General features: G+C 41.8%; 1 protein-coding gene across 5 annotated transcripts in view; it reads right to left on the minus strand.

Moving 5' to 3' along the window:
• The window catches only part of GCLC (glutamate-cysteine ligase catalytic subunit), a 50,510-nt gene that overhangs the window by 11,607 nt on the left and 13,454 nt on the right, over positions 1 to 25,449 (minus strand). For 3 of the 5 annotated variants that reach the window (XM_049653834.1, XM_049653833.1, XM_049653837.1), the window contains exons 2-10: positions 13,691 to 13,803; positions 12,649 to 12,831; positions 9,050 to 9,163; positions 7,363 to 7,421; positions 7,120 to 7,253; positions 2,774 to 2,848; positions 1,950 to 2,066; positions 784 to 922; positions 222 to 334 (exon numbers count right to left, since the gene is read on the minus strand). In XM_049653834.1, the coding sequence (XP_049509791.1) occupies positions 222 to 334; positions 784 to 922; positions 1,950 to 2,066; positions 2,774 to 2,848; positions 7,120 to 7,253; positions 7,363 to 7,421; positions 9,050 to 9,163; positions 12,649 to 12,831; positions 13,691 to 13,803 (1,047 nt within the window). Of the gene's footprint in view, positions 1 to 221; positions 335 to 783; positions 923 to 1,949; positions 2,067 to 2,773; positions 2,849 to 7,119; positions 7,254 to 7,362; positions 7,422 to 9,049; positions 9,164 to 12,648; positions 12,832 to 13,690; positions 13,804 to 16,946; positions 17,128 to 25,449 lie in introns of those variants that run through there. The other 2 variants (XM_049653838.1, XM_049653836.1) reach the window with 2 other exon arrangements.

Raw genomic sequence — 25,449 nt, forward strand, 5'->3', positions numbered from 1 at the left:
TCGTTCAGTTAAGCATCTGACTTCGGCTCAGGTCGTGATCTCGCGGTTCAATAGTTCGAGCCCCATGTCAGGCTCTGTGCTGACAGCTCAGATCCTACAGCCTGCTTCAGATCCTGTGCATGTGCGTGTGTGTGTCTCTCTCTCTCTGCCCCTCACCTGCTCACACTCTGTCTCTCTCCCAAAAACAAACAAACATTAAAAAACAAAATTAGAGGAGATACCTCAAAATGGTCCGATTCATTGGCATCATCCAAGTGTATTTTCTCTTCGAATAGAGTCAGTGGGTCTCTGATGAAGAGATGAGCGACATGCTGGGCCAGGAGATGATCAATGCCTGTCAAGAGATTACACAGGACTCCCATCAAAGCTGTAGGCTCCACCGTGTCTAAGTCCAGTCAGGAGACAGGACAGCTCAGCAGGTGTGAAGAGAGGGCATTGAGAAGCTTAGGAAATGGCTGGTTAGTTCGGTCTCTGTATGTCACCCACGGTTTTATTCTACAGACCCTGAGCACATGCCGGAGTTTTATTTGCTACTTACACAATACCTGGTTGGGGCACTGGTGTGGACCTAGATACAGACCTCCAAAGTAAGTTAATTTGCTAAAAGCTAAGAAGATCTCAGAATTAGAAACTTGAAACTTTAGGAACAGGCAGCCAAATAAGACAAGTTCTAGACTTCACACCAGGAACAGAAACCAGACCAGGGGTCGGCAAAGAGTTGTAAAGAATTTTGAAGAACTAAAGGTGTACAATCAAATCTGGAGAACACGAGTTGCTACTCACCTTCCTGCAGCAGCTGTTCGTAGATTTCTTTATCAATTGTCAAGTCAATGTCATTGTATTTCTCCCCACACTCAGATAAGTAACTGTCTATTGAATCATATCGGGATTTACTGATCCTATAGCTATTGTTCTTCAGTGGCTAAAATTGAAAAAAATATAAATGAATGCCATAGAAAATAACCTCTGGAAATAAACTAATGCCCCAAATAGTTCTACTAAAATGATTTTTTATATATAACAGTTACATACAAATGTCCAACCTTAAGATCCTCAAATAAGTTAATCCTGAGAAGTTATTACGGAAAATTACGTTTTTAACAACTTTGGAAGTAATTTAAGTAGCTGTTCTGATAGGATTTAAATATACTTTTTTTTCTTTTAATTCTTCCTAAGCTAAGAAAATAAATGCAAAGTTTAGAAGCAAACCCATTAATGTAAAACGAAGCTATTAAGATCATTTCTCCTTTACAGTTTCTCTCTCCTTCGGAAACCTGCTGAACAATGTACGAACGCTCACAGCAAGACGAGAGCAGTGGTATTGCAGTCCTGGTGGAGAACATCCAGGGTGCTCGAAACGGCTTTACAAATCATGCCCCGGTCCCAGTTCTGGAGATACTGGTGTATTAGATCGAAAATGGGCCTGGGGGACTAGTTTTAATCATGTCCATAGGTGGTTCTGATGCACACTCCAGCTTGGGAGAGGTGCACAGTCATATAAAACAAGAGGCACTAACCTACGCTTATTAGGCAAACCTAACCCCTTTCAATGTGGCAAAATAATCTTTGACAACAGATTCCACGGCAGAAATCTTCATATACAAAACATTCACGTAGCACCAAAAAGCCTTCTGGTAGTAGCAGCCCATCAGCACGGACTTCCAAAATATAGAAAAATAGCACTACTAGTTTTAGAAGAGGATGAAACAAATACAGATTTCAACAAGTGATGAAACCTCCTCACCCAAACCAAATCGTGTTTCCCACGTATTCACCCAACACAAACACTAGGACATCAAAGACAGGTTGATAACCTGTCAATTTCTTCCCATATGTGACTAACCCACTCAAGACAAAAATTTAAGGGAGACTTTCAAAATGGCAAGTAGTTACAATAACCCCATTTTACCTGCTTGATTTAAAAGGCTATTAAGGAAAATCACTCCCACCTCCAGTCCTCTCTCCTCCCGAGTTCTATCATCTACAGATGCAGAAATCACTCCCCAGCGACAATCAATGTCTGACACATAGCCTCGGTAAAAAGGAGACGCAGCACTCAAAGCCATCTAAAAACAAACAAGAGTCAGCACCTGCAGGTTCAAAGTGTCACATACAAGCTGAGAAAAGCACCATGCAGTTATCTCTGGTCTAGAACAATCAGTTTATGCACCCCCTATGGAGTTATACTCCATCTGTCTGTACCTGCCTTCTCACAGTCAAAGGCACCAAAAGAGACTCAAGTTCTTGGATTTGATGCATTTTATTTTAATTTTTTTTAAATGTTTTTATTTATTTTTGAGACAGAGAGAGACAGAGCATGAGCAGGGGAGGGGCAGAGAGAGAGAGGGAGACACAGAATCCGAAGCAGGCTCCAGGCTCTGAACTGTCAGCACAGAGCCTGATGCGGGGCTCAAACTCACTGACCGTGAGACCATGACCTGAGCCGAAGTCGGAACCCTAACCAACTGAGCCACCCAGGCGCTCCGGATTTGAGGCATTTTAAATCATCCCCTCTCTCACATGAGAATGTGAAGGATGGGAGGGGGAAACGGCTGCAATCAAACTTAACACTTTAACCCTCAAATGTCTTACTAGCAACAGTAAACTCTTACAGCTTACAGTCTTAGTCCATTAGCTCTGAATGTATATTATTTATGTCAGTTCATTTCTGAATGAAGTCTTACGTGAACTTCAATAGCACATGGTCAGCAAATTCTGCACAAGCACCCTCTAGACAAAGAAGCGTTTAAAGTAAAATGTCATTTCTACTTACGACAATTGGACAGATGGTGGCCAGCTGATCATAAAGGTATCTAGCCTCAGATATGCTGCAGGCTTGGAACGTTACCTGTTTAAGAATTGCAAGTTATTAACAACAACAAATCATGAACATCCTTCCCAAAGATTACTCTGACAAGGAAGATGGCTGGAGAAGGGACCACAGTTACTCCATTGCTAATAACATTTAATACAGAATGTTTTTAAAAAGTTGTCATGGTTGAATTTTGCCAAAATATGGTATTTCATCATGTTCACAACTAATATAAACAACCATTTCCTAAGTTAAGTAAGATTAAAATGTCAGGAAAAAAAAGTAAGACACTCGAGAAATAATGAGTTCAGCAAGGCATTTCCTCTTGTGCTGGCTCATTTCCCTCTATAGCTTCCCATTCACTTCAGTTATAGCTGAAGGGTTATATAAATTTGGGTACAAAAGGGTGGGTTTCAAAGTTCCCTGGCAGCAGTATAAAGTACAGCTTGGAACAGGACATAACTAGAGGAAGAGAGAGTTAGTTAAAATACTGCAACTAACCCGGAAGAACCAAGCACGGCTGGTGCAAGGGGCACACCCAAGTCCAAGCAGCCCCTGGGGGCCGGTGGGGTACAGATAACAAAAGTATAACTCGAGTTTTGGCTTGGGTGTTCCTACGACAGACAGTTAGCAGAGGCACCAAGACACGATGGGCGTAAAAGGCCAGGAGCAGATAAAGAAGCCCTTTAAAGAGGTGGGGTCTCCCAGGGCTGATGCCCAGAAGAAAAGTCTGGGGGTGGAGAAACAGGGAGAAGGCTCAGGTCAAGTTCTGAAGATGGAGAGGGAGCCCACGTAAGAGGGGCAAGCAGAACACTTAAGAGTAAGGCAGAGAAAAAACATCACATGACTGATCAGCACAAATCTAAAAACAATTACCCGAAAGAAACCAAAAAGGTTCTGCCTGCCTTGGGGTGAGGAGCAGTGGAAGGAAGGGACTGGGAACACAAATCATGACTGTGTTAGCACATCCGTATAAACTGCCAAATGGGAACGGCTTTCATGTCCTCTGTTATTTAACAATGAAAATTTTGAATTTCGTGTTGGTACAGGAGGTGATTTATGAGCTTAATCCTTGAGGAAGCAGCTGAGCGAATATGTTTATTGTTATAATCCCAACCAGGTATTTCCCATAGTTCTAGCCAGGTCTCAGAGGAACTTCTGTTCGAGACTCACAGCCTACCTGCAGAATTCTATTCACGTCAGGGTGGTAACTAATTACAGAAAATAATTATTTAGACAACTTGCTGTAATTTCTGTTAATGATTCAATGCTGTATTTTAATTCAAATGTACTGGCAATTAATCAGTCACTACAAACTAATTCATCATAGACATCAAGGAATAAGCGTATCAAAGGTTAAAATAAAGATTAAGAGGGACTGGTAATTAGGTCACTCTTAACCAAAACAAGGGCAGTTTCTGCAATGTGGTGGGAACTCAGGAATCACCTTGTGCAAGGGAAGTATAAAATGGCAAGTGAGAAAACAAGACAGTAAGCTGAGTATTTAGACACTTCTGAGCTGGGAATCCCCACGAAAATGTGAGTTCTCTGAGGGCAGGGATGGGCCTTGCTGTTCTCTATTCCAAATGTGAAGTAAAGTGACACTTACCTGGTGCTTAATAAGCATTTGTTAAATGAATTCGTGTATCTTGAAGGAAAGAGGGTGCTAAAGAGGAGACTACGGGGGAGTAAAGAAGTTTTATTTTCATAAAATGGTGAGACACTTAAAAAATAGGGACTCTAGAGGCCACATTCAGATGGACGGAGATTAAAAATACCTCAATGTTCCCCAAGTGTTTTGACTGCTGAATTCTTCTGAATATGCATCCCTTAGTTTGTTTAGCTCCTTTTTTGTTACTCTTGAGGTACAGTAGTGTGTGTCTGTTATTTCTATCTTTAAATAGATACAATCTAAGTGTTTTCTCTCCAGTTTTTTGACTGGCTTCTCTTAGACAGCCTGGTATATACTAGGCAACTCATAGGGAAATCTAGGGGTAAAGTATCCTTAAGAAAATTAGCACCTGGAAATCAATAGTTAAGTTACAACAGTGAAGTGACTTAGTTATTCTAAATCTATTTAGTAACTGGCTTCAGTACTCTAGAGCTATCTTCAAATCAAACAGGACTATGGTTAATGGCTTTAGTGGGGAAAGGAAAACAAAGAGTTCTTATGCCTTAAAGTATGAATATTCAGTTTTGGCTTCTGGTGTCCTTTTAAAGTATCATATAGGAGGAGAAGAAATGTCACTAGGAAACAGAGGGGTAAAAAACAGAAAGTATGAAAAACAGATGTTGGAAACCTGAATCTCTAAAATTTATCTAGAACCCAGTTTTGAAGCCACCTGATTTTCTTAGAGGGGGAAAACCTAGCACAATGTACACCAACTTATTAAATGATTCCTGAAAAATCTTGACTCCCAAAGAGTCAAGAATCTGAATGTGGTTAAATGATTTTTTTGTTTTGTACAATTAAGTCGTCATTAACCTTTAAAAATTACTTTAAAACTTTTTCTGCTTTACTTTGCTAAGTTGTTTCTACTTTTCCACTTGAGAGATACAAAACAGGGTTTTCTGTGGGGAGGTATGGAATTCATCTTATTTCCCATACACCATACATGACCTGTGCTAACGACTTTTTAAGTGGAGTATTCAAAGTACGGTTTTGGACATGCCATCGAGAAAAAAGAAACCTTAATCCTAAATCCACAACAAAGCTTAAATTGGACGGAAAAGTGCATCTGCAGGCAATAAAAATGTTACTACCCACCATTAGAGCACATTTACTTGTATAGTAGTACAAGGGAAAGACCATCCTGGTGGAAAGAAGTAATTGTGCTATCCCTGGCAAGGCTCCTTGGTTTCATATTAAACCAAGAAAAGGCAATCAGTACTCCCATTGCACTGACACAACTTTAAAGCCATGCACTAAACCTTAGATCTTAATGGTGCTCTTAAAAAAAAAAAAAAAAAAAAAAAATACTGGTAATTAAGACAGGAAAGCAGGTACACAGGCCAAAGTCAAAAGCTCCCTTTATGAAATGTAACCATTTGTAAAGAAACCTACTGGCCTATATTTGTTTGGAAGACACACTTTATACTACCTATGTAAGCCAGGAAAATCAGAAAAAAAAAATTATGGTCATGTAGACACATTTAGCATAGAACAATGGGACTCTGGCATTCAATTTTCATTATCCATAGTTGTAAAAATAAGCACATCGGAGCTATATGTGCAAGAAGGTGCATGGCTATGCTGCAGCTGTTCAAGATGATGGGAATTCTGTGCTTTTGGCCTCTGGGTGCTAAGCAGGCAGAGTGGAGGCCCAGTGACCTCAGAAGGGGGCCGGGCTTTGCACCCTTCCAGGCCTCTAAGGACACCATTTCTAATCTTCAAGTAATCAGAACTGGATACAATCTCCTTAGACAGTAACAAGTAGCCTCTATTTTTATTTGAAATTTTCAATTTGTGCAACTCCTAACTCCTGTTCTAACATGATTTTAAGCAAATGAAGGGTTATTAAAACCAGCACTTCTGTTGACAAAAACAATGAAGTAAATACTAGCTTAGAGTCAGACCCAGAAGGGGCCTTAATATAAATCTTCCTGTTAACAGATAAGAAAACCAAGACCAAAAGAAGTGAAGGGAGCTCCCCAAATACCTGAGGAGTAACAACTGAGACCCTAGTGCAGGCCCACATGCTGCCTGATAGGTTCTGTGCCCTCCCGCCCAGGTCCTTGGGCACAATGCCTGTGCCAAGGGCATCCACCATCTCATTAGATCCACAGAAAGTTTTAATCAAGTAAACACAGAAAGGCTACCCTACCCCGTGTGACTTAGCCCGGGGCAAGACACACACAGGTGGCTAAACAGTTCTTTTTACACCACTAGATGGCCTTGCCCGAATATGAAAATTTCAAGTCCAGACAGTCCTTCCCTTGGATCACAAAATCTCTGGAGTGCATCCAGAGTTCATTTCCACAAACAGATCTGAATGATGTTACAAGCTCTAAGCCAGACCATCCATCACTAGAAAAGATTAGAGACTCATCATGGAATACTTCACACTGTAAATTAATTAACAATTAATTATATTTGCTGTAAACTGGAGATTCTGTCAATTCTCCATCAAGATAGCTACTAATGAATTTACTAAAATCACTAGTCTTCAGAAAGGCACACTTGGCTTTCAGTTCAACTTGATTAAAATGTTAACATTTTTAAATGCACATTTATAAAAAAAAAAAAAAAAGTTAGTAAACAGAAAGGGACAAGGGCACACTGCCTCTCTGTATACTTGAAGCCATACCTGAAGACAGCAATTACCCATCCCAAATCCCATGGCATCCATGTAAATATGATCAGGCTTGGAAGCCCTTGCTGCCTCCTCATCCTCAGGAAATGTTTCCATAAATGGAGATGGTGTATTCTTGTCCTTAAATACTGTATTATTAAATTAAAAATAAAAAAAGGGAAATGGGTGAGATTCCAGGATGAAACAACAATTCCACAGCTGTCTCTCTCCCACGCTATCGCCTCACTCTGGACTTACTTGGTACATTGATGACAACCTTTTCTCCTCTCCTGTGTCGGATATTTCTTGTCAGGGTACTAAAACAGACAACCAAACGTCAAGAATCGGTTACCTAAGAACATCATGTACAAGAAGAATTTGATCCTATACAAATAAACAGAACGAAACCCTCCCTCAAACTAATTCTCTGAGGCAATCCTACTGAATATTTATGTGGATCAAGATACTCGAAGGGAATGTTCTGTAAGAAGGCTCTGCGGTCACACCACTTTTTCCGCCTCTTGCTCGAGAATGCCGTTCTCTTCCCCGTTCAACCCTGGGTTCCCCAGTTCCCTGTAACTTACCAGATCAAATTCAAGTGTCTGGGGTATGCCATGGTCTGGTCTCACTGTATGTTACCGTTCCCCGTGTTAACTACAAAGACGCCAAACTTTAGTACTCACTATCCCTAGGCATCTCTGGAGCCCCAATACCTTGGTACTGCCCTACCCAAACTGCAACATTAATACTTCTCCTCTAGACCCAGAGTGTCTAATCCAGAAGCCACCTGGTCCACTGTGGCTACTGTGCACTTGAAATGTGGCTAGTCCTAAGTAAAATATGGTGTAAAGATAATATACACACCGAATTTGGAAGACTTACTACAAAAATAAAGAGGTCTTACCAATAACTTTAAAATATTGGTTACATGTTGAAATAATTTTGGATAATTAAAGAAAAAATAAAGTCCATCTTTTTTACTTTTTTCACGTGGCTATTAGAAAATTTAAAATTATATCTGGGGCTGACAGTATGATTCTAGCAGACAGTGGTGATATAGCCTCAGCATGCAGGCCACCTCTTTCACGTGCCTGCTGTGATCCCCTCAGTCAGAAGCATCCTCTTTTCTCCAAGGAGGGTCTCTGGTGCATCTACCTTTTCTTGCAGCCGAGTATCTCTATTTTCCCCTTGGCACAATATAACACTTGAAATTGGGAATTATGTCTATAAATATGTTTTCCCCAAAATCTCTGCATATAGCAGATGTGCAGACCTGTTAAAGGAGTGAATGCTGACAAGTCCCGTGGTTCCTGCCTATAGGTGAGGAGCCTAGGTTTAGGCTGTCAGAGGAAACTCAAGGTACAAAGCAAGATCTGACGAGTGTGGGCCCTGAAGCAACTTAAAACCCAGGAATGAAACTACAAACAGACCTACAAGTTAATAGAGCAGAAGGTACAGAGTTGTACATATTTTGCCTCATTCTGAAGGTATACTGAGTGAGAGTAGATCACTTAGTTATTTCTACCTTTTCTGTCCCTCTCTAAGAGAAAACTTCCCCCAACAGGCATTTAAGGAACTAGGATTGAAAAGAACCTGCACATTAAAGAAGACAGTGACTTTAATGTGGATCAAGATATTCTGATGGAATGTTCTCTCAGCAGGCTCTGCAGTAACACCACTTCCTCTGCCTCTTGCTCGAGAATGCTGTCACACACTAAAGAAGCGAATCGCTTTAAGATGACTTGGAAAATGGGCAAGTCAGCCGGGTTCTGAGCAGCATCAAACAACCAACCAAATGCACATATGCCCGCTGGCTTCTCTGGTTAGTTACAAGAGGAGCCTGAACTCTTAACTGTGACAAGGATTCTGGGAAGGAGCACCTTACTCCTAGAAGGCAGTGGTAAGAGTGAGGCACATCTGCATTCATTCGCAGAGCCATACTCACCTGAAGCGGGGATGCTTGTTTATGGCTTCATCAGGAAAGAAGAGGGACTTGGAAGCTCCTCCTTCGAGCGGATTGGGTTTAAACTCTGGCAGCGTGAACCCAGGACAGCCTAATCTACAACAAATCAAAGAACTAAGTGGGCAGGATTTGTCTTCAAAAGTTAACGGTATCTCACCATCACCGCACCTGTTAAGAACCACACCTCTCCATGTTCCCCACTAAGGAAAGTCAGCACACGGACACCATGTAAATACTGTGCTTTACAAACACCCCCTTGGCACTTGGTCTTCTTCAGCATCATCTTTTGTGATTGCAGCCCTTTAGTGACTGTATTAGAGACTTTTCATCCACCTGTGATCTCTACAGAGCTTATTCACCTCCACCCATCTCTTCACTTAATAGCAAGGACCAACAGCACAGAAGTCCCTAGGCTACATCATATCAACTGTCATGGGTTATGGGTTCCCCCTACACAGTTTCTGAGATGTCTTCCTTTACTAGCTCTTATGTCTCGGATTGTCTTTTGACCCCTGCACACCACCACCACCCCCAACCTGTTGATAAGCTTTGTTCAAATATCGTAGGGCTCTCATGTTTTTTGCCTCTCCAGGTCACCTCACAAGTCCATCAAGATTAGGTAGTGTCTAGGGGAGCCTTTGTGGCTCAGGTCATGATCTCACGGTTCGTGGGTTTGAGCCCCGCGTCGGGCTCTGTGCTGACAGCTCGGAGCCTGGAGCCTGCTTCAGATTCTATTTGTCTGTCTCTCTGCTCCTGTCCTGCTCACACTCTGTGTCTCTCAAAAATAAACATTAAAAAATTAAAAAAAAAAAAAAAGATTAGGTAGTGTCTCTACAGGTGCCCCCATCCACCCCTGAGATCTCCCTCTGATGTCTGAAACCCAACCTTATTATCTTACTTGACCCAAAGAAGAGCTTTAATTCCAACGCAAAAATGAAGCTCTGTATTTATCCCTAGAGGTAAAGCTCAAATTCCACATCAACTGCAGTGATGCCACCAGTTCCTCAGGTTAAGAAATTTAAGGTCATAGTTAAGTGTGCTGCTCTGAGAGAGGACAAAGACTGACAGTTCGTAAAGGCAAAACAAGGCAGGCTCTTGTCAGGGCTTTAGATCAGTGGTAGGAAACTTTTGGCCTTAGAGCCAAGACTAGCCCATGCCTTATTTTCAGCCCCTACCTTTTATAAAATAAAGTACCTGTTGGCTGCCCACATCCGCCTTGTGAACAACAATTGAATTTGCTGATCTTATCTGGGAAACAGTTTCCAGCTTTCATGAGGGTTCCTGAGAATTCTTGCACCTATGTGCATTCTCTACTAGGAGCCTGCAAACTCAGGAAAACTCCTGTAAGAGTGGCAAACTTCAATCTTGGGGATTCTTAGCCAACCAGAATTAGGCTGAATGGAAAGGACAAGGAGAATGTGTCTGGCAGGACAAGGCAATCAGAACTCAGATCTTTATACTCCTATAGCACTGCTTTTCTTCCAGACCAGCTCCATCCATGAAAACTCTATGCCACAATAGGAATGTTTAATGTATGTCTGCACTGTCCAATACCCGTGTGTCCCACGCATGTGGCTAGTGAGCACCTGACTTGAAGCTAGTGTGACTGAGGAACTAAATTTTCCATTTAAGTTGGCTTAAATTTAAAAATTCACTTGGCCACTGTTTGGGCTTCGAGATCCATGAGATTTTGCCTCTTTACAGAAAGAAAAATCACACTATTTACACTTAAGAAACCAAGTACTCCTTTCTCTCTTGACCCCAAAAGAAAACTTTCCTTATCATTCACTACGGATATAAGGTGATCCTTCTACAACTAAATAATAATTGTTTCGTTTACAAATCCAAAAATGCCCTATCAAAAAATGTATGATGAAGCTTTTTTTAAAAAAAATCCATTTTTGGAAGAAAACTTATTCTTCTGTCCCAACTCTCCCTTTATAACTCCTACTGCTTTTGGGATAACAACTCAAATTCTCAGTTAACCTCATCTGGCCCCGCCAACTACGTGCCCAGGCTCCCCTTCACCTGCAGCACCCCGGTCCCACCGGCTAGCCTTCTTTTGGTTCTCTCAAGGCTCCGTGCTTTCCCCATTCATCCTGAGACGTCTACCCACTCTGCTCCCTCTTCCTAGGCCATCCTGCCCCTCCGTACTCCCAATTCCCAACAGGGCTTTGGACTTCATTCCAATCATCAGCAACCCCCGCCCCCAGCAGAGTCCACCCAACAACCTCGTCCCAGTCTCTGTTCTGTGTCTTTTCCTCACGGCACTGCCTCGACTTTATGTTCAGTGGATCTGTAGGGATTTGATCACTCAGTCTCCACACAGGTAAAGACTCTGCTGTTTGCATTTATGACTGCATCCCCACACTGCATGGGTCTGGCACGGAGCAGGCACTCAAGTATCTGAGTGACGGGCACAGTCATGATTTTTCACCTCCTCAAAAATCTAGGGCAAAGGACCATGCCAACTCTCTTCCAAGCAAACCCGTCCACCCTCCTTCAGCTGGGGATTTTCTTTTGGCAGGGAAAGAGGAGTGGCCTGCATAATGGCACGAAGGAATCACAGAAAACAAGACGTCCAAGTTGTTTAAATAGAGTTTCAACTATTTCTATGTTAAGATGGAGATTTTTTACAAAGAAAATTCCTATTCAGCATCCTTCCAAGACCAGTGATAAGATTCAGAATGCCTATGTTCGTTATACTTTTATCAGGAAAAAAAGGGAGGGTATAAAGATAGTTCTAAGTGTTCCAGTCCAAGGAAACCAATCCCCAAACAAAGCTCTTTTGAACTTTGAGGAGGTAAGCACACTTTGCCACAACCTGACAGGTATCTAGCATAGATGAACCAGATTGACAATTTGGTAGAACTGCATTCCTATGCAGAACTCCTGGGTTTAATTTTACGCTATTTATACACCTCCTTCTATGCTAGGAATATAGCTTCACCGTTTATTATTCACTTTACTCGATATTTACTTTTATGAGCTTTCAGCCACAACTAGATTTGAAGACAAACTGTAAATTGCCTTTTCATCACAACACTCAAACATGGCCTGATGACCCCCTCATTCATAGTTAAGATGGATCAATAGTGGACCAGAAGCACTGATGCCAGCCCTCCAACAGGTGACCCTCCAATCACCACCAATACCACCATTCGCTAGTGGGTACACAGGTTTGGGGAAGCGACTGTCAGAGTCGAGTGAGAAGGGCACATGATAATCATCAGAGACTCTGCTACTCTTTACGGGGTCAGAACTGAGTGGCAGACACGCTGCTCCTACCAGCCGGGCCAGGGCTGGACTCTGCCACAAGGCTATCAGTCACGGTGGTCCCCACAGTCATGCCCACTGAGGCCAGACCAATGCTCTCACCACAATGCTCTGGGCCACCAACCACCAACTGGAACTGGCATGCAATTTTTGCCTGCACCTCTCACGTTACAGATTCTATCAAAGTATGAACTGTCTGTAAAGTATGAGAACTGTACAGTCAAATGCTTGGGTCATGATTTGCTTTTTATAACCTGAAGCTCTGAACTAACTATCTGCTGGGGCATGTTAATATAGGAACTAACCTGGGAAATGAAGTTATTGTGCAAAGAGCCTGATTTTCTCCTAATAAAGAGGTTGCCTCCTTCCGGCGTTTTCTCATGTTGTCTTCAACTGTGTTGAACTCGGACATTGTTCCTCCGTACGGTTGTCCAGGTGTGCCTTCAATCATGTAACTGCCATACTCTGGTCTCCACAGGGTAGGATGGCTACAGAGGAGGGAAAATTCCATTCCATCATATTTTACTGCTGTCTACTCAATTTTTAGAAGTTTTTAAAAAGTCAATTCAAAAAACTTAGAAACCATTCAGTATAAATGAAGCTAAGAACTCCTTCACAGTTCCCAAAGGCTGGTAATTCTCCAGAGCTCTTTAACCATGTAAGGGTTATAAGTATTGGACCCAAAATATTTTTAAGTAACTGAGAACCACACACAGGGCAATCACTGTCCAAGACAAGCTAGTCCACTTTGCGACAAAGGAGAGGAAGACTTTGGCCTTAAGGGCTCTTTCAGTTCAATGCTAGACTCCAAACTCAAATGCTGCCTCCCAAAATCGAGTGAGCAGAAAACTGAACTGGAAAGTACATGCCCCTTCACCTCTTTTCCTACTTAAGGAAATACTGCAAAAACATCCCGCCAGCCAAACACCCTCCTCTGTAAGCTCAATCTGGCACCATGGTTCGTGATCTCAGTAACGCTTTGTCAATGGTTTGTTGTTTTTGTTTTTTCTTTTACCTTTATTAATATTAAACAGGTTTTATATTGAGCTCATAGTTCTAAGTGCTTTATAATACGTTAAGATATTAATGTCCACACCCTACATGGAAAGTATTATTATCCCTACTTTACAGGTGAGGAAACTAAGGCACAGAGAAATAACTTGTGCAAGGTTGCACCCAGCTATGAAGTAGGGGAGCCAGGATTTGAATCCAGACAACTTGGGAGGACCAGAACCTGTGCCCTCAACTACTATGCCACCCTGTCTCCTATACATCTGAGGAAAGATTCTATTTTAATAGTTCTATCAGTTTCAGAAACACTAACAATCCTTCAGTTTATCAGCTTACTTTGGGTTTGTCCTTTCCCCCTTTTCTTGTAGAGTTTCAAGAACTTCTTCTCCAGACAGGACCAACTGGACTCTCTTATTTTCATGATCAAAAGACACCAACATGTATTCCACCTATTGAAAGTAAAAGAGAGATTAACCTTCTTCCAGATTCAGGTTCAGTGTGACCTTTAGGAGAAGGCAGGAAAATCAAGGTTGGAAAGGGCCCACAGTAACTAGAGACCGTCACATCTGCTTACACTGCACACAATGAGTGTTCTTTTGCATAATATGAAAACCTGGAGAAACTCGTCAGTCAACAGTGGCACTGTTTGAGGACAAGAACTTTTTCCCTAATTATTTCTTTCTCCTGCTCTATTTAATATGCTAAACAAAGGTCAAGATGCCCATTTTCACAGACTGCACTTCAAAAGAAGTATTTCAAAGCTAAGATTCTGTAAATCTCAGTTACACAAAGAAGCTGCATTTTAAAATTTATTTCCTCAAATGGCTTACTGAAGGTAAGTAGTTACCTGGGCATTCTAATCATGGTAGATTAATAACCTGCCAGTGGATAAGGATAAATGGAACTGTAAGCCCCACTATTGGAGAGTTAATTCATAATCATAAACACACCAATATGGAGAGGTTATTTTAGGAGTTTCAACAATTTACTTTTGGTTTCTCATGAGTAACTTAAGACAACTTGCCCACTCTGAAACCATACAAAATTTACAGTGTAAGGTGCACTGCTGCATTGATAACACCACCTGGTGGAATTCTGATAAAAATCAGGAGTTAAATACCAAAGTAGGTCTTTTCTGGGTGGAGTACAAATAGAACATGCTTTTGTTTTCCTGAAAACACATGCTTTAAATTATGATAGTTAGTATAAATAGTGAAGACTATGAATCACGATTTATGGTTGAAATAAAACATTACCTGTATATAAGTGAAAAGGTATGGAATCAGATCATATAGGCAAACACTTGAGAATACCCTCTGCACAAGATACCAGAACAGAGAAAAGGTAGGAAACTGGTGCCCACAAAGCATACTCAGTCAGCAGATGTATTTTGTTTGACTTATTAAAAAAAAAAAAAAAAAAAAAAAGGAAGCAACAATACATCCACTATCTCCACTATCTACCTGACATTTGACATGCAAATCCAGATTTCCAGCCTTAAAAACAAATGTCCAGGGGCACCTAGGTGGCTCAGTCAGTTAAACACTTCAGCTCAGGTCTTGAGTGATCTCAGGGTTCCTGGGTCCACGCTGACAATGCAGAGCCTGCTTGGGATTCTCCCTAACCCCCCACTCCCACCCTGGGGCCCCTTTCACGCATGCATGTGTGTGCGTGTGCGTGCTCTCTCTCTCTCCGCCCCCCCCCCCCCAAATAAGCTCAAAATTTTTTTTTAATTTAAAAAAACAAAAACTCCACAAATGCCCAAAAGCCCAGTATTGCCCTTTTGAAGGGCAGGGTATGAGCTGCTCTCCTCGGAGGGCCATGCTCTGGTCTGCAGTGGCCTATTCTCTTTACTTATTATGTGTACCTGCCTGGCTTTGGAAGGCATTTCAATCAGGCGCCCCATCACAGACACAGTAATGTTCAACCGGAGACTGTTTTGCACCTCAGCTAAGAGATATAATTATAAAGGAGGAAAGAATGTTAGTAACCATAGGAAATAGCCTAGCAGGTTTAAACAACACACTTTTGAACCAACTTTTATTAGTTGTTACTAGGGACTGAATGTGCTCCACCCAACCCCTACCAAATTCATATGTTGAAGCCCTTAATCCCCAATGGGATAGGATTAGTGCCCTTATTAAAAGAAATGGAAAAGATCACCTCTCTTGCCACCATGTGAGGACACCGCAAGAAGGCAGCTATTCAGAAGCCAGGAAGAGGGCCCTCATCCCAAAATGAATCTGTCACGACCTTTCACAGTGGACTTCCCAACTTCCAGGACCATGAGAAACAGAAGTCTGTTGTTTAAGTCACCCAGTCTGTGGCGTGTGGTACAGTAGCCTGAACTAAGATAGCAGTTTTATTGATGAGTTTAAGTTCCCATTCTTGTTTTTGTATTAGAACATTTTTAGTTCAAGAAATAGGTAAGACTACTTGGCTTAGCTACATGAAACAGAAATGTGAAATCTGCACTTGTACGATCACTCAATGTCAAATTCCTGAAAACTGTGGGCGGCAGAATCTGAAACTGCTCCCATATTTAAGCACAGGTTTTCAGATAGTTTCTCCTTCCTCATCAGCAAAGAGCTGATGGAGCAGGAAACTAAGTCTCAGGATAGATACATGAAAATATCCTAAGTAAAAGACACAAATTTACCTTTAAATGAGCATAATGAGAAAGGATATGCCACGAATTTTCCTATGCAGATCCAACCTCCAAACCATCATTCAAAGTAGGCATCATCACCTATTTTACAGATGTGCTAAGATGTGCACAGAGGCTGAGTAAGCTTTGCCCTAGGCCACAAATGTCAGAGCAGATGTGAACCCAGCCTGCCTGGCCTCCAGGCTCAGCACACCTTGCTGCTAGGACTATAGAGGATGCCAATCTTGGTTAGTGATGAGAAGCTTTTTAAAGAATCGTTATAAGCTATATGAGGCAGGGACAGGATAGAACACTGGCTGAAAATATAAAAAATGGATTATGACTCAATTTTATGAAGTGGACCTGACATTCTACCATAAAAGCTGAAACATCACAGGTACAGTTACAGATTTAAATAAATGCCTCAGCCAATCTCTTAGGCCTAGGACAGAGCTTCTGGCTCTATAATGCCTTACTAACTCTCTCAGGAGTCTTCCTACTTCAGTACTTCCTCCTTTGATCACTGGCTGCAACACGTCTGCAAGGCATCATCTGCTATCTGGGTTATCTTCTTAACCAGATAAAATGTTTCCTGTGGGACAGATGAAGAGATACTTCCTAGCTTACTGGGTTCCCATCATTTATCTATTACCAAAGTGAGTAAAAACTTTTGTATCTATGATACAAGCTAAAGTAGAATAAACTCTGGTTGGTTTCCTAGGTTTGAAATAATTGAAATCCTTAGTTTTCAAAATCACTCTGAGGCCCTAAGTTTAAAGCATGGGAATGACACTGAAGAGCAAAAAGCTCAAACTTGGTCTGAGTTTTAAATATCAGCCAAATGGATGACATTTAAAATGCTTACAAAAGAAATGCTCCTTAATTAAAAAAATAATCATCCATGATCTCATTAAGTGAATGAAACAAACACATCAGAATATTTACCAAATGGGGGCGCCTGGGTGGCTCAGTCAATTAAGCATCCGACTTCAGCTCAGGTCATGATCTCACAGTTCAAGCTCCCTGTCCGGCTCTGTGCTGACAGCTCGGAACCTGCTTCAGATTCTGTGTTTCCCTCTCTCTCTCTGCCCCTCCCCAGCTCGCTCGCTCTGTCTGTCTCTCAAAAATAAACATTAAAAAAAAAAAAAAAAAAAAAAAAGAACATTTACCAAATGAGAAAAAACAAACAAACATACTTTTGGATAAAAATCAAAGATCAGTTAGAAGCCTGAAGAATTTTCTAAATGTTTTTCAAACTCAAATTTAGGGTGTTCTGAAGCAATCACCCCGTATAGTGGCTTTGATTTTCCTGCGTCAGTGCTCAGAATGGTTCCTTCAGCTCCTAGTTTTATCTTTTTTAAAATCTTCCTCGAGGGGCGCCTGGGTGGCTTGGTCGGTTAAGCGTCCGACTTCGGCTCAGGTCATGATCTCACAGTCCGTGAGTTCGAGCCCCACATCGGGCTCTGTGCTGACAGCTCAGAGCCTGGAGCCTGTTTCAGATTTTGTGTCTCCCTCTCTCTCTGTTCCTCCCCTGTTCATGTTCTGTCTCTTTCTGTCTCAAAAATAAATAAACGTTAAAATCTTCCTCGACCCACCTCAATACACTTAAGTTTATTTGTAATTCTAGATCACACAAGCAGTCAAATAATTAACTCAGTCTCTCCTAACAGCCAAACTAGAGCCAAAATGGAGTTTGGTTCAGTGAGCTAGCTGTTCAGTGATAATAAAGTCAAACAGTAAGGCAATGCTTTCCCAATGTAAAATACCTAAAGCCACAGTGACTTTATTATTATCTGGACTTTGTCCCCATCTTAAATCCTTTCTGCAAACAAAGAATGAGAGTAAAAGACAAAATCAAAGAGAAAATAACAAAACAGGATACAGAAGCCCTTCTGAATACAACAGATTCCAAGGATTAAACTGTACCAACTTCCTAACTTTGAGTAGCATCTAGGCTGTGTATTCAGAGTTACAGCAACATCTATGTACATTGCATACATACACAATTCCAAGATATTTTAAGTGGACTGCAGAGTAACTAATTCAAATTTGTGTAATCAACATATTTGGAAGTAGCAAAAACAGCCATTGGGCTCTATTCTCAGTACACAGATTACAACTCCCTAAATGTAATTTAGGGACACTGCTACTTGGTACCCATTAGTTATCTTTTTAAATGGGGTGAGAAGAGACACAATAAAAATAACCAACCAGTATGTAAGATGCTTATTTTAAAATGTGCACTTTTTCTATACATTAAAAATTTTTTAATTTCATTGTGAAAAAGGCTAAATTTTATCCCACTAGAATAAAAACCACTAATATCTCTGAGCTGTTGAATCAAAGACAAAGGCACATTCAAAAGACTATTGTGTAGTTTATGTGTTATATAGTGTTGCTAGGAATGACCTGAATACAATAATCCACTAGTTATTCAGTGCAGGTTTGCACAAGCACGAGGTGCTTTATGTTCATCTGAAATTAGGCCAAGAAAAGTAAAGAATCTTAATTGAGGGTGATGTAAGTTCTCAGGACAATGCTGAATATATAGTCGACCGTTAAGCGATCATGGCATCAGAGTTCAAGATAACAATAGTAACTGTTAATATAAATATATTCAAGTTTTGTAGGATTTATGTGGTCTTTAAATGACATTTACCACTAGTTTAAATTAAATCTCCTTTGTAAAAAAAACTTTTGATACTCTACCATGAAGGTAAGTGTTTCAGAGAGCTTGGAATTTGAGAAAAAGCTAGACATTTTATAAAACACGAATTTTAAAATTTCTACTCCCTGGAAGTAAAAACAGTACTTAATTAGGAAAGCAATCTAGTTCTATAAGGCTCAGAAGCAGTTACAGGCAGTTCCCTATTTAGAGAGATGATACTCTAAGAAATTCTTTTGTCTCCAGCCATCCTCTTGAAATTCAAAATTCAGGGCCAGGTCCTCAACTCCACTGTTGGCTCTCTTCCAATGGCCCAAGCAGTAGTCTTGACTCTTGCTAGAATAACCTGCTTCTGAGACGCAATTTTCTCCTTACACTAACTCCAAAACAAGCCCACAGCCACTTTGAGGGCTAAGGCCCCAGTTAGAGTTGATGACCAATCAGTGCCAAAACCCATGGTCTTGCTGCTCCACCCTCCCCGCCCCCCTTTGTCCTTTCACCCACTCAACAAGGCCCAGTGTTGGGTAGGTGCTGACAATACTGTGAAGAGTCAGGCAGGCGTGGCTCCTTTTTCTCAAGCTTCCTCCGTTGCTGCTAGAGCCACAGCCAATAACACAGAAGGGTCTGGGTGAGCACTGGAGATAACCAAACAGAGCTGTGCATGTGTAATAGGAGGAGCTGATCCAGTCTAGTTCAGAAGGCTTCCTGGAGGAAAGGGACTGGCCAAAGGGGAGGGTCTATTGATGTCTCAATAACTTCCCACAGGATTCCCATGCTTTCCCCAACCACCTTTCTGACTGCAGCATCATCGCCTCTCTGGCTGGTCAGAGATGCAGATAAAGTGGGCCCTCCCCAAAGAGATCATGCCATGACAGTCCTTCTCTAGATTATAAACTATTTTAAAGCTAGCGGCCATGCCTTCTATCCAGAAGGCAGTTTTCTCACATGGCAAAATAAAAGGACCAATATTTTTGAGCACTCTCAACCATTCAGTTGGATGGCATCCATTTCCATATGATGGGTACCAGCATAATACCTAAACTTAGAGCACCCCAAGAGGTGTCAGCCACAGTGATGCTTTTTTTTTCAACCCCAGTACTTAAATGGGGAAGAGCCGAATGATAAGACCAAAAGAATAGCTGTGCTTAAGATAGTGAATAAACTTACATAAGAAATTCTTACATGAATGTAATGAAATTGGTATGACTCAGAATCTGGTTTTAAGGTGGACTCCCAGGTTAGACACATCTAACATTACAAATATCAAAACCAGTGTTTTATGTGGTAATGTCTGAGCATTTGGGGGGACCAGTAACTAGGAAGTAGAAACTGGAATACATGTGCTTTTATAGATTCATGTATATGGTGATGCTCTAAACTGTTGATATGTTAAACTGCCCTATATTCCCTAAAGAAATGTTTTAGTAGTTTAGTCTACAGTTATGTCAATTTCTTATAATATTTGATGTATTTTGACTTTCTCTCCTACTGTGAAATGTCATTTCATACCACAGAATTACACAGGGTGTACTCTAGGGAACTTTACACTTTTAGAAACCAAAATAAATGTGGCCTTGCCCTGACCTGGTCTTCTGTTGCCATCCTAGATTAGAACTTAAGCTGACAGAGTAGGTTGCTTTTTATTTATAACATGTTAATCTCAATCTTAACAATGCATAACATCTGTGAATTTCCTGTATGATTAGGTGAAGTAACTTCCTTGAATCATTATCTTGGCCCACACAGAGAAAAATTCTTCACATGCCAAGATTAGTAATATGAAGTCTAAGTGAAGAAATTTAAGACTTTAAAAGAGACTAAATGGGAGCTGTTGGGAAGATTATGAGAGAGAATGACACCTTTCACTAAAAGAAAAACAAATTCACATTGTCCATTATAGTAGATAGTAAGCATATGTAGCTATTCCAATTTAGATTTAAAATAAAGTTAAAAATTCAGTTCCCAAGTCCCACTGGCCACATAGGGCTACTGGCTACCCTACTGAATAGAGCAAATATTTCTATTACTACAGAGAGTAACATTGAACCTCACTGGACTAAAACCTAAAAGAAACCACAGTCCTGGAATTGTACACGGGCCTATTAACTCACTACATAGGAAATCCCTAAAAGTACATCTGCTCTTTCATGCTCTATTAACAGCAGGAGACATTTATTTTCTGGGCCTCTGAATTTATGTTTGTCAGATTTTTTTTTTAACCATACCACTACACTTCAAGCATATTTCAGTTTTAATTTTCTGATGGTTATAAAGACCACATTAAGGCATTCCTACCTTCTTTCTGAATCAAACCTAGCAGAACCCAGCCAGTCTTCTCACACAAATTAACCTTGCAAAAAGTAATTCATCAAGTAAAGTTACCAAAGGTCATGTTTCCCATGGCCACCAATTTTACACAGGCACTCAACCAAAAAAAAAAAAAAAAAAGAAAAAAAGAAAAAAAGAAAAAAAAACCACCCACAAAAACAAACCCTAAACCTAAACCGCAGACCATTGCTCCTCAAAAAACAATACTGTAAGTATAGTTTTTATTTACCTCAAAACATCTCTTAGATCTGTAGCTTCTGAGTTTTAAGGACAAGTCAATTCCTTGGCTCTTTCCTGCAAACATATTCCTCTGCCAGAGGAATATGGCAGGCCCACCTGGCGGGCGAGTCACGGGGGGATGGGGTGGGCAAAGGGAATGGACAACTGGGCCATGTCTGTGGAGCAGGGGACAGGTAGGAAGAGGGACAGGCGCTTGAAAGGAGCTGGGCATGGGTAGATGTGGGAGAGGGGTGAACTTTGCAGGGCTCGGGGTTGGGGAGGTAGGTGCAACTGACCACTACACCTTCCTGTGTGTGCTCAGGCGTGACACGGGCAGTTGACCTGTGTGTAGCCCCAGGCAGCTGGAGCCAGGTGCTGAGCCAGAAAATTGGGTGAGTGTGGAGTCCCAGATGGGGTGGCTGGGAGGAGAGGGTAGGCCAGGTCAGGGATGGGCCAGGAGTGAAAACTGGGTTGACATGGGCCAGGCTGTCTGCAGGGGTCAGGGCTCCTCTGCCAGAGGAATATGTCACCACAGGGCTGACAAGAAAAAAGGTATCCTGGTCCCCATCCAGATAAAGGCTGCTTTTGATCAACTATTGCGTAGTGCTCAGTATGGGGAGGTGTGTGTCAAGAACCTCTGAGGTGGCTCCTACCACGTGTGGGGAAGCTTAGGGCTTTAGCAAGGGTCATGCCTGTTGCTGAAGAGAACATGCACCCTCCATGGTGGTGCCCAGCTCTGCCTGATGCACTCCTAGAACTGGACAATCAAGAAGACAAGTATAGGGGCGCCTGGGTGGCTCAGTCGGTTAAGCGTCCGACTTCAGCTCAGGTCATGATCTCGCAGTCTGTGGGTTCGAGCCCCGCATCGGGCTCTGTGCTGACAGCTCAGAGCCTGGAGCCTGCTTCCGATTCTGTGTTTCCCTCTCTCTCTGCCCCTCCCCTGCTCATGCTCGGTCTCGCTCTGTCGCAAAAATAAAAACATTAAAAAAAAAATTTAAGAAAACAAGTATAATCTTTCAAGGTGTGTTTATAAATTCAGTGGGCTTAAATTCAAGGACTGCCAAAAAAAAAAAAAATAGAAGAAATTTGGAGTTTTAGTTTTTAGGAACCAGTGGTAGACTAACCCACCAAAGGGGTTAAAAAAAAAAAAAAAAGTGCTAAAGAGACTGAGTGACAGCCAACTGTAAAGCAGATACATTCTACCTCCCAAGTGACCGCTGTGCTCAGGCCCATCTAGGCCCCCAGAGCCAGGGTCATGGGGGGCTGGGGAGAGCATGGATTCAACACCATATTCCACCATCACAAGAATCTGAGCACAGATGCTCTTTCATAATCACATCTCATAAAGGCAGCATCAGGGCTCCACCTCAGGAATGACACCTGGATGTTTGGGCAGATCCCTCCAAGAGAGCAATGCTAACCTCCTTAAGATCAGATTTGGAAGATGGAGACCCTTGTTAATATAAACTCCTTTCCTGCCATATTTGAAATTCCTGTTAAAGAGTAAGTCAAAGGTCCTGATTTTGGCCCAATACCTGCTGGCCTGGGCTGAGGTTGACGCAGGCTGCATAACTAACAACTGAGATCAGCCTGGGTTTCATATAAAGGGCTCATCCGCATCTGCCTTTTCACCGGGCTCCGTTGCCAGCAGAAGATTAGCTGGGAAGGCTGCAGTCATGTTACTAAACCTGCTAGCATTCATCCTGCAGACCGAGAAATTTACCAAGCATATTCAATATTACAGTTTTGAAAGAATGTTGGCATTTCACTTCTAGAAGGGAATCACTGGCCATCTGGTAACGAAAAATACTTAAACATCTGTGACTCTAAGACATTTGTATTTTTACTCAGAAACAAGAGCCTACTTCCTTCATCACCACCATCCCTACCTTTATTTTTTTCTTCTTTTTCTGTCCACCTTAAATCTCATCTTGTGTTGGAGCCCATGAAAACTGTTACAGAGAGCTTTTCCTCCTGCTCATTTGGGAGCTAGGAGTTCATGTTTCGGTGTCCATCAGTTTCTGGGAAGGATTACATATAAAAACTGCATGTGGGGTGCCTGGGTGGCTCAGTCAGTTAAGTATCTGACTTGATCTCAGCTCAGGACATGATCTCATGGTTTGTGAGATCAAGCCCCAAATCAGGCTGTGGCTGGCAGCTCAAAATGTGCTTGGGAGTCTCTCTGTCCCTCCCTTGCTTGCACTCTCTCATGCTCTCTCAAAGAAACTTAAAAACAAAAACAAAAACAAAACAAAACACCTGCATGCAAAAGTGCCTAAACCAGAAGTATACAGCACCACTCAGATGCTACTGGCTATTGTTTTCTACCTCTTGGGCAGAGGTATATTTATTAAGGCAGAATAGGAGTCTTAGAAGGGTTTTTCAAATGCTAGTTACAAGCCTGTAATGAGCCAAAGTAGGCAGTAATCAACATCACATAAAAATTTTGAAATTGAGGGGTACTGGGGGGCTCAGTCCATTAAGCATCCGACTCTTGGTCTTGGCTCAGGTCATGATCTCACGGTTCGTGAAATTGAGCCCCACGTCAGGCTCTGCAAGGACAGTGTGCAGCCTGCTTGGGATTCTCTCCCCACCTTCTGTCTGCCCCTCCCCTGCTCATGCTCTCTCAAAATAAAAAGCTTTTTTTTTTTTTTTTCAAATCAAGAATAAAATACCAGAATGTGTCACTCATGGGAATGGAAATACCATTTCACCAACGTTTTGTTTCATTTGGCATTTGTTTCCAGTACTATTGGTCTCAGTCAAAAGTGAAAGCTCCTAGTGTAGAACGGGGCCTAATTCTGCAATCAGGCAGTCCTGGGTTCCTGCACCAAGCAGATCCAGTCATTCCCTTCCTTGAAACTTTCAAGTGGCTCCCACTGGGCTAAACGACCCAACACCCCTCACCAGGAACATTAAGGCTAGTCTTCCGACCTCTGCCTCCTTTATTTCCCACCTCCCTCCTCCCCATTGTGTTGTGGCCACACTGGCCACACTTCTTTCTCCAAAAACCAAGTCAGGACCTTGACAGCCCTTCTATTCTCTCTGCTTAGAAAGATTTTACCTCAGCCCTTCAAACAGCTAGCTTCTGTCTCAATGCCACCTTTTCGGAGAAATCTTTGCTGACCACCCGCTACCACAACCTCCTTCTTGTCCCCACCCCCAAGAGGCACCAACCTGCTCAGAACAGCCTTAATTTTCCCTCTTTTCTTACAAATATTACAATTATGGGCATTTGGAATGTGTTTTAGTCTCTGAGCCTTAGTTTCATCATCTGGAAAAATAGGAGGGAAAAAAAAAGTCCTTTCCAGCTCTAAACGAGTAAAGGTATCCACTGCTTTTCAAATATTTGAACCAAGCTACTTTGTTGATTAGGAAAGAGCTACATCAGCAGGGGTTTCCCCACTATCTATCTGGAAGTGAAGTGTTCCTATAAAAACTTTCATAAGCAGAAATGGTGTAAGGCGAGGAGCGTTTCCAGTTTTCCAAAAATTCGTGGTAGGCCACTCACTGTTACAAAAGACCTACCTCAGTATGGTAACTTTGTTTTCATAGCAGCAAGAATTCTCTTTAGATTTCTTTCATTTAGTGAAACACATACTTATCTAATATACGTCTTTTATAAGAGAAACGCAAAGTTTCTCTTATAACGCAAAGTCATGCAAAGTTTCAGAAAGTGAGGGATAACTGTACCTGTTTTTGCTAATTGAAAGAAATCTGAAGGAGATTTTCTGCCTTTACAAAAAGGCAAAGGGTCACCTGGGTGGCTCAGTCGGGTAAGCATCTGACTCTTGATTTCGGCTCAGGTCAAGATCTCACAGCTCTGCACTGATACTGTGGGATCTGCTTGGGATTCTCTCTCTGCCCCTCCCCCGCTCATGCTCTCCTTCTCTCTCAAAATAATTAAAAAAAAAAAAAAAAAAGGTGAAAACAACATCCCCGCAGCGAGCCCTTATACCAGAGAGCACCTGGAGCAGCTAGAGGGCCCCGCCAGGCCCCTTCCCTGGGAGCCACACCCAGCGTGTCAGCCTCTAGTCACCATAGCTCTGAACTGGGTCAGTGAGCATCTGGGCTTAATCTCGATTTATTCTGGCCACCCATTAGCAAGATACGTCCTAAGGTATCAAAAAAGTCTAAAAGAGGTTATTTGGGGGTCTGGGAATACTAAAAAATTCTTCCATATAAATAACGGTAATTGCTTCTTCACTTTACACGATTTTGGGTTAGAAAAGATTT

Source organism: Panthera uncia (assembly GCF_023721935.1).
Source record: "Panthera uncia isolate 11264 chromosome B2 unlocalized genomic scaffold, Puncia_PCG_1.0 HiC_scaffold_24, whole genome shotgun sequence".
Lineage (NCBI taxonomy): Eukaryota > Metazoa > Chordata > Mammalia > Carnivora > Felidae > Panthera > Panthera uncia.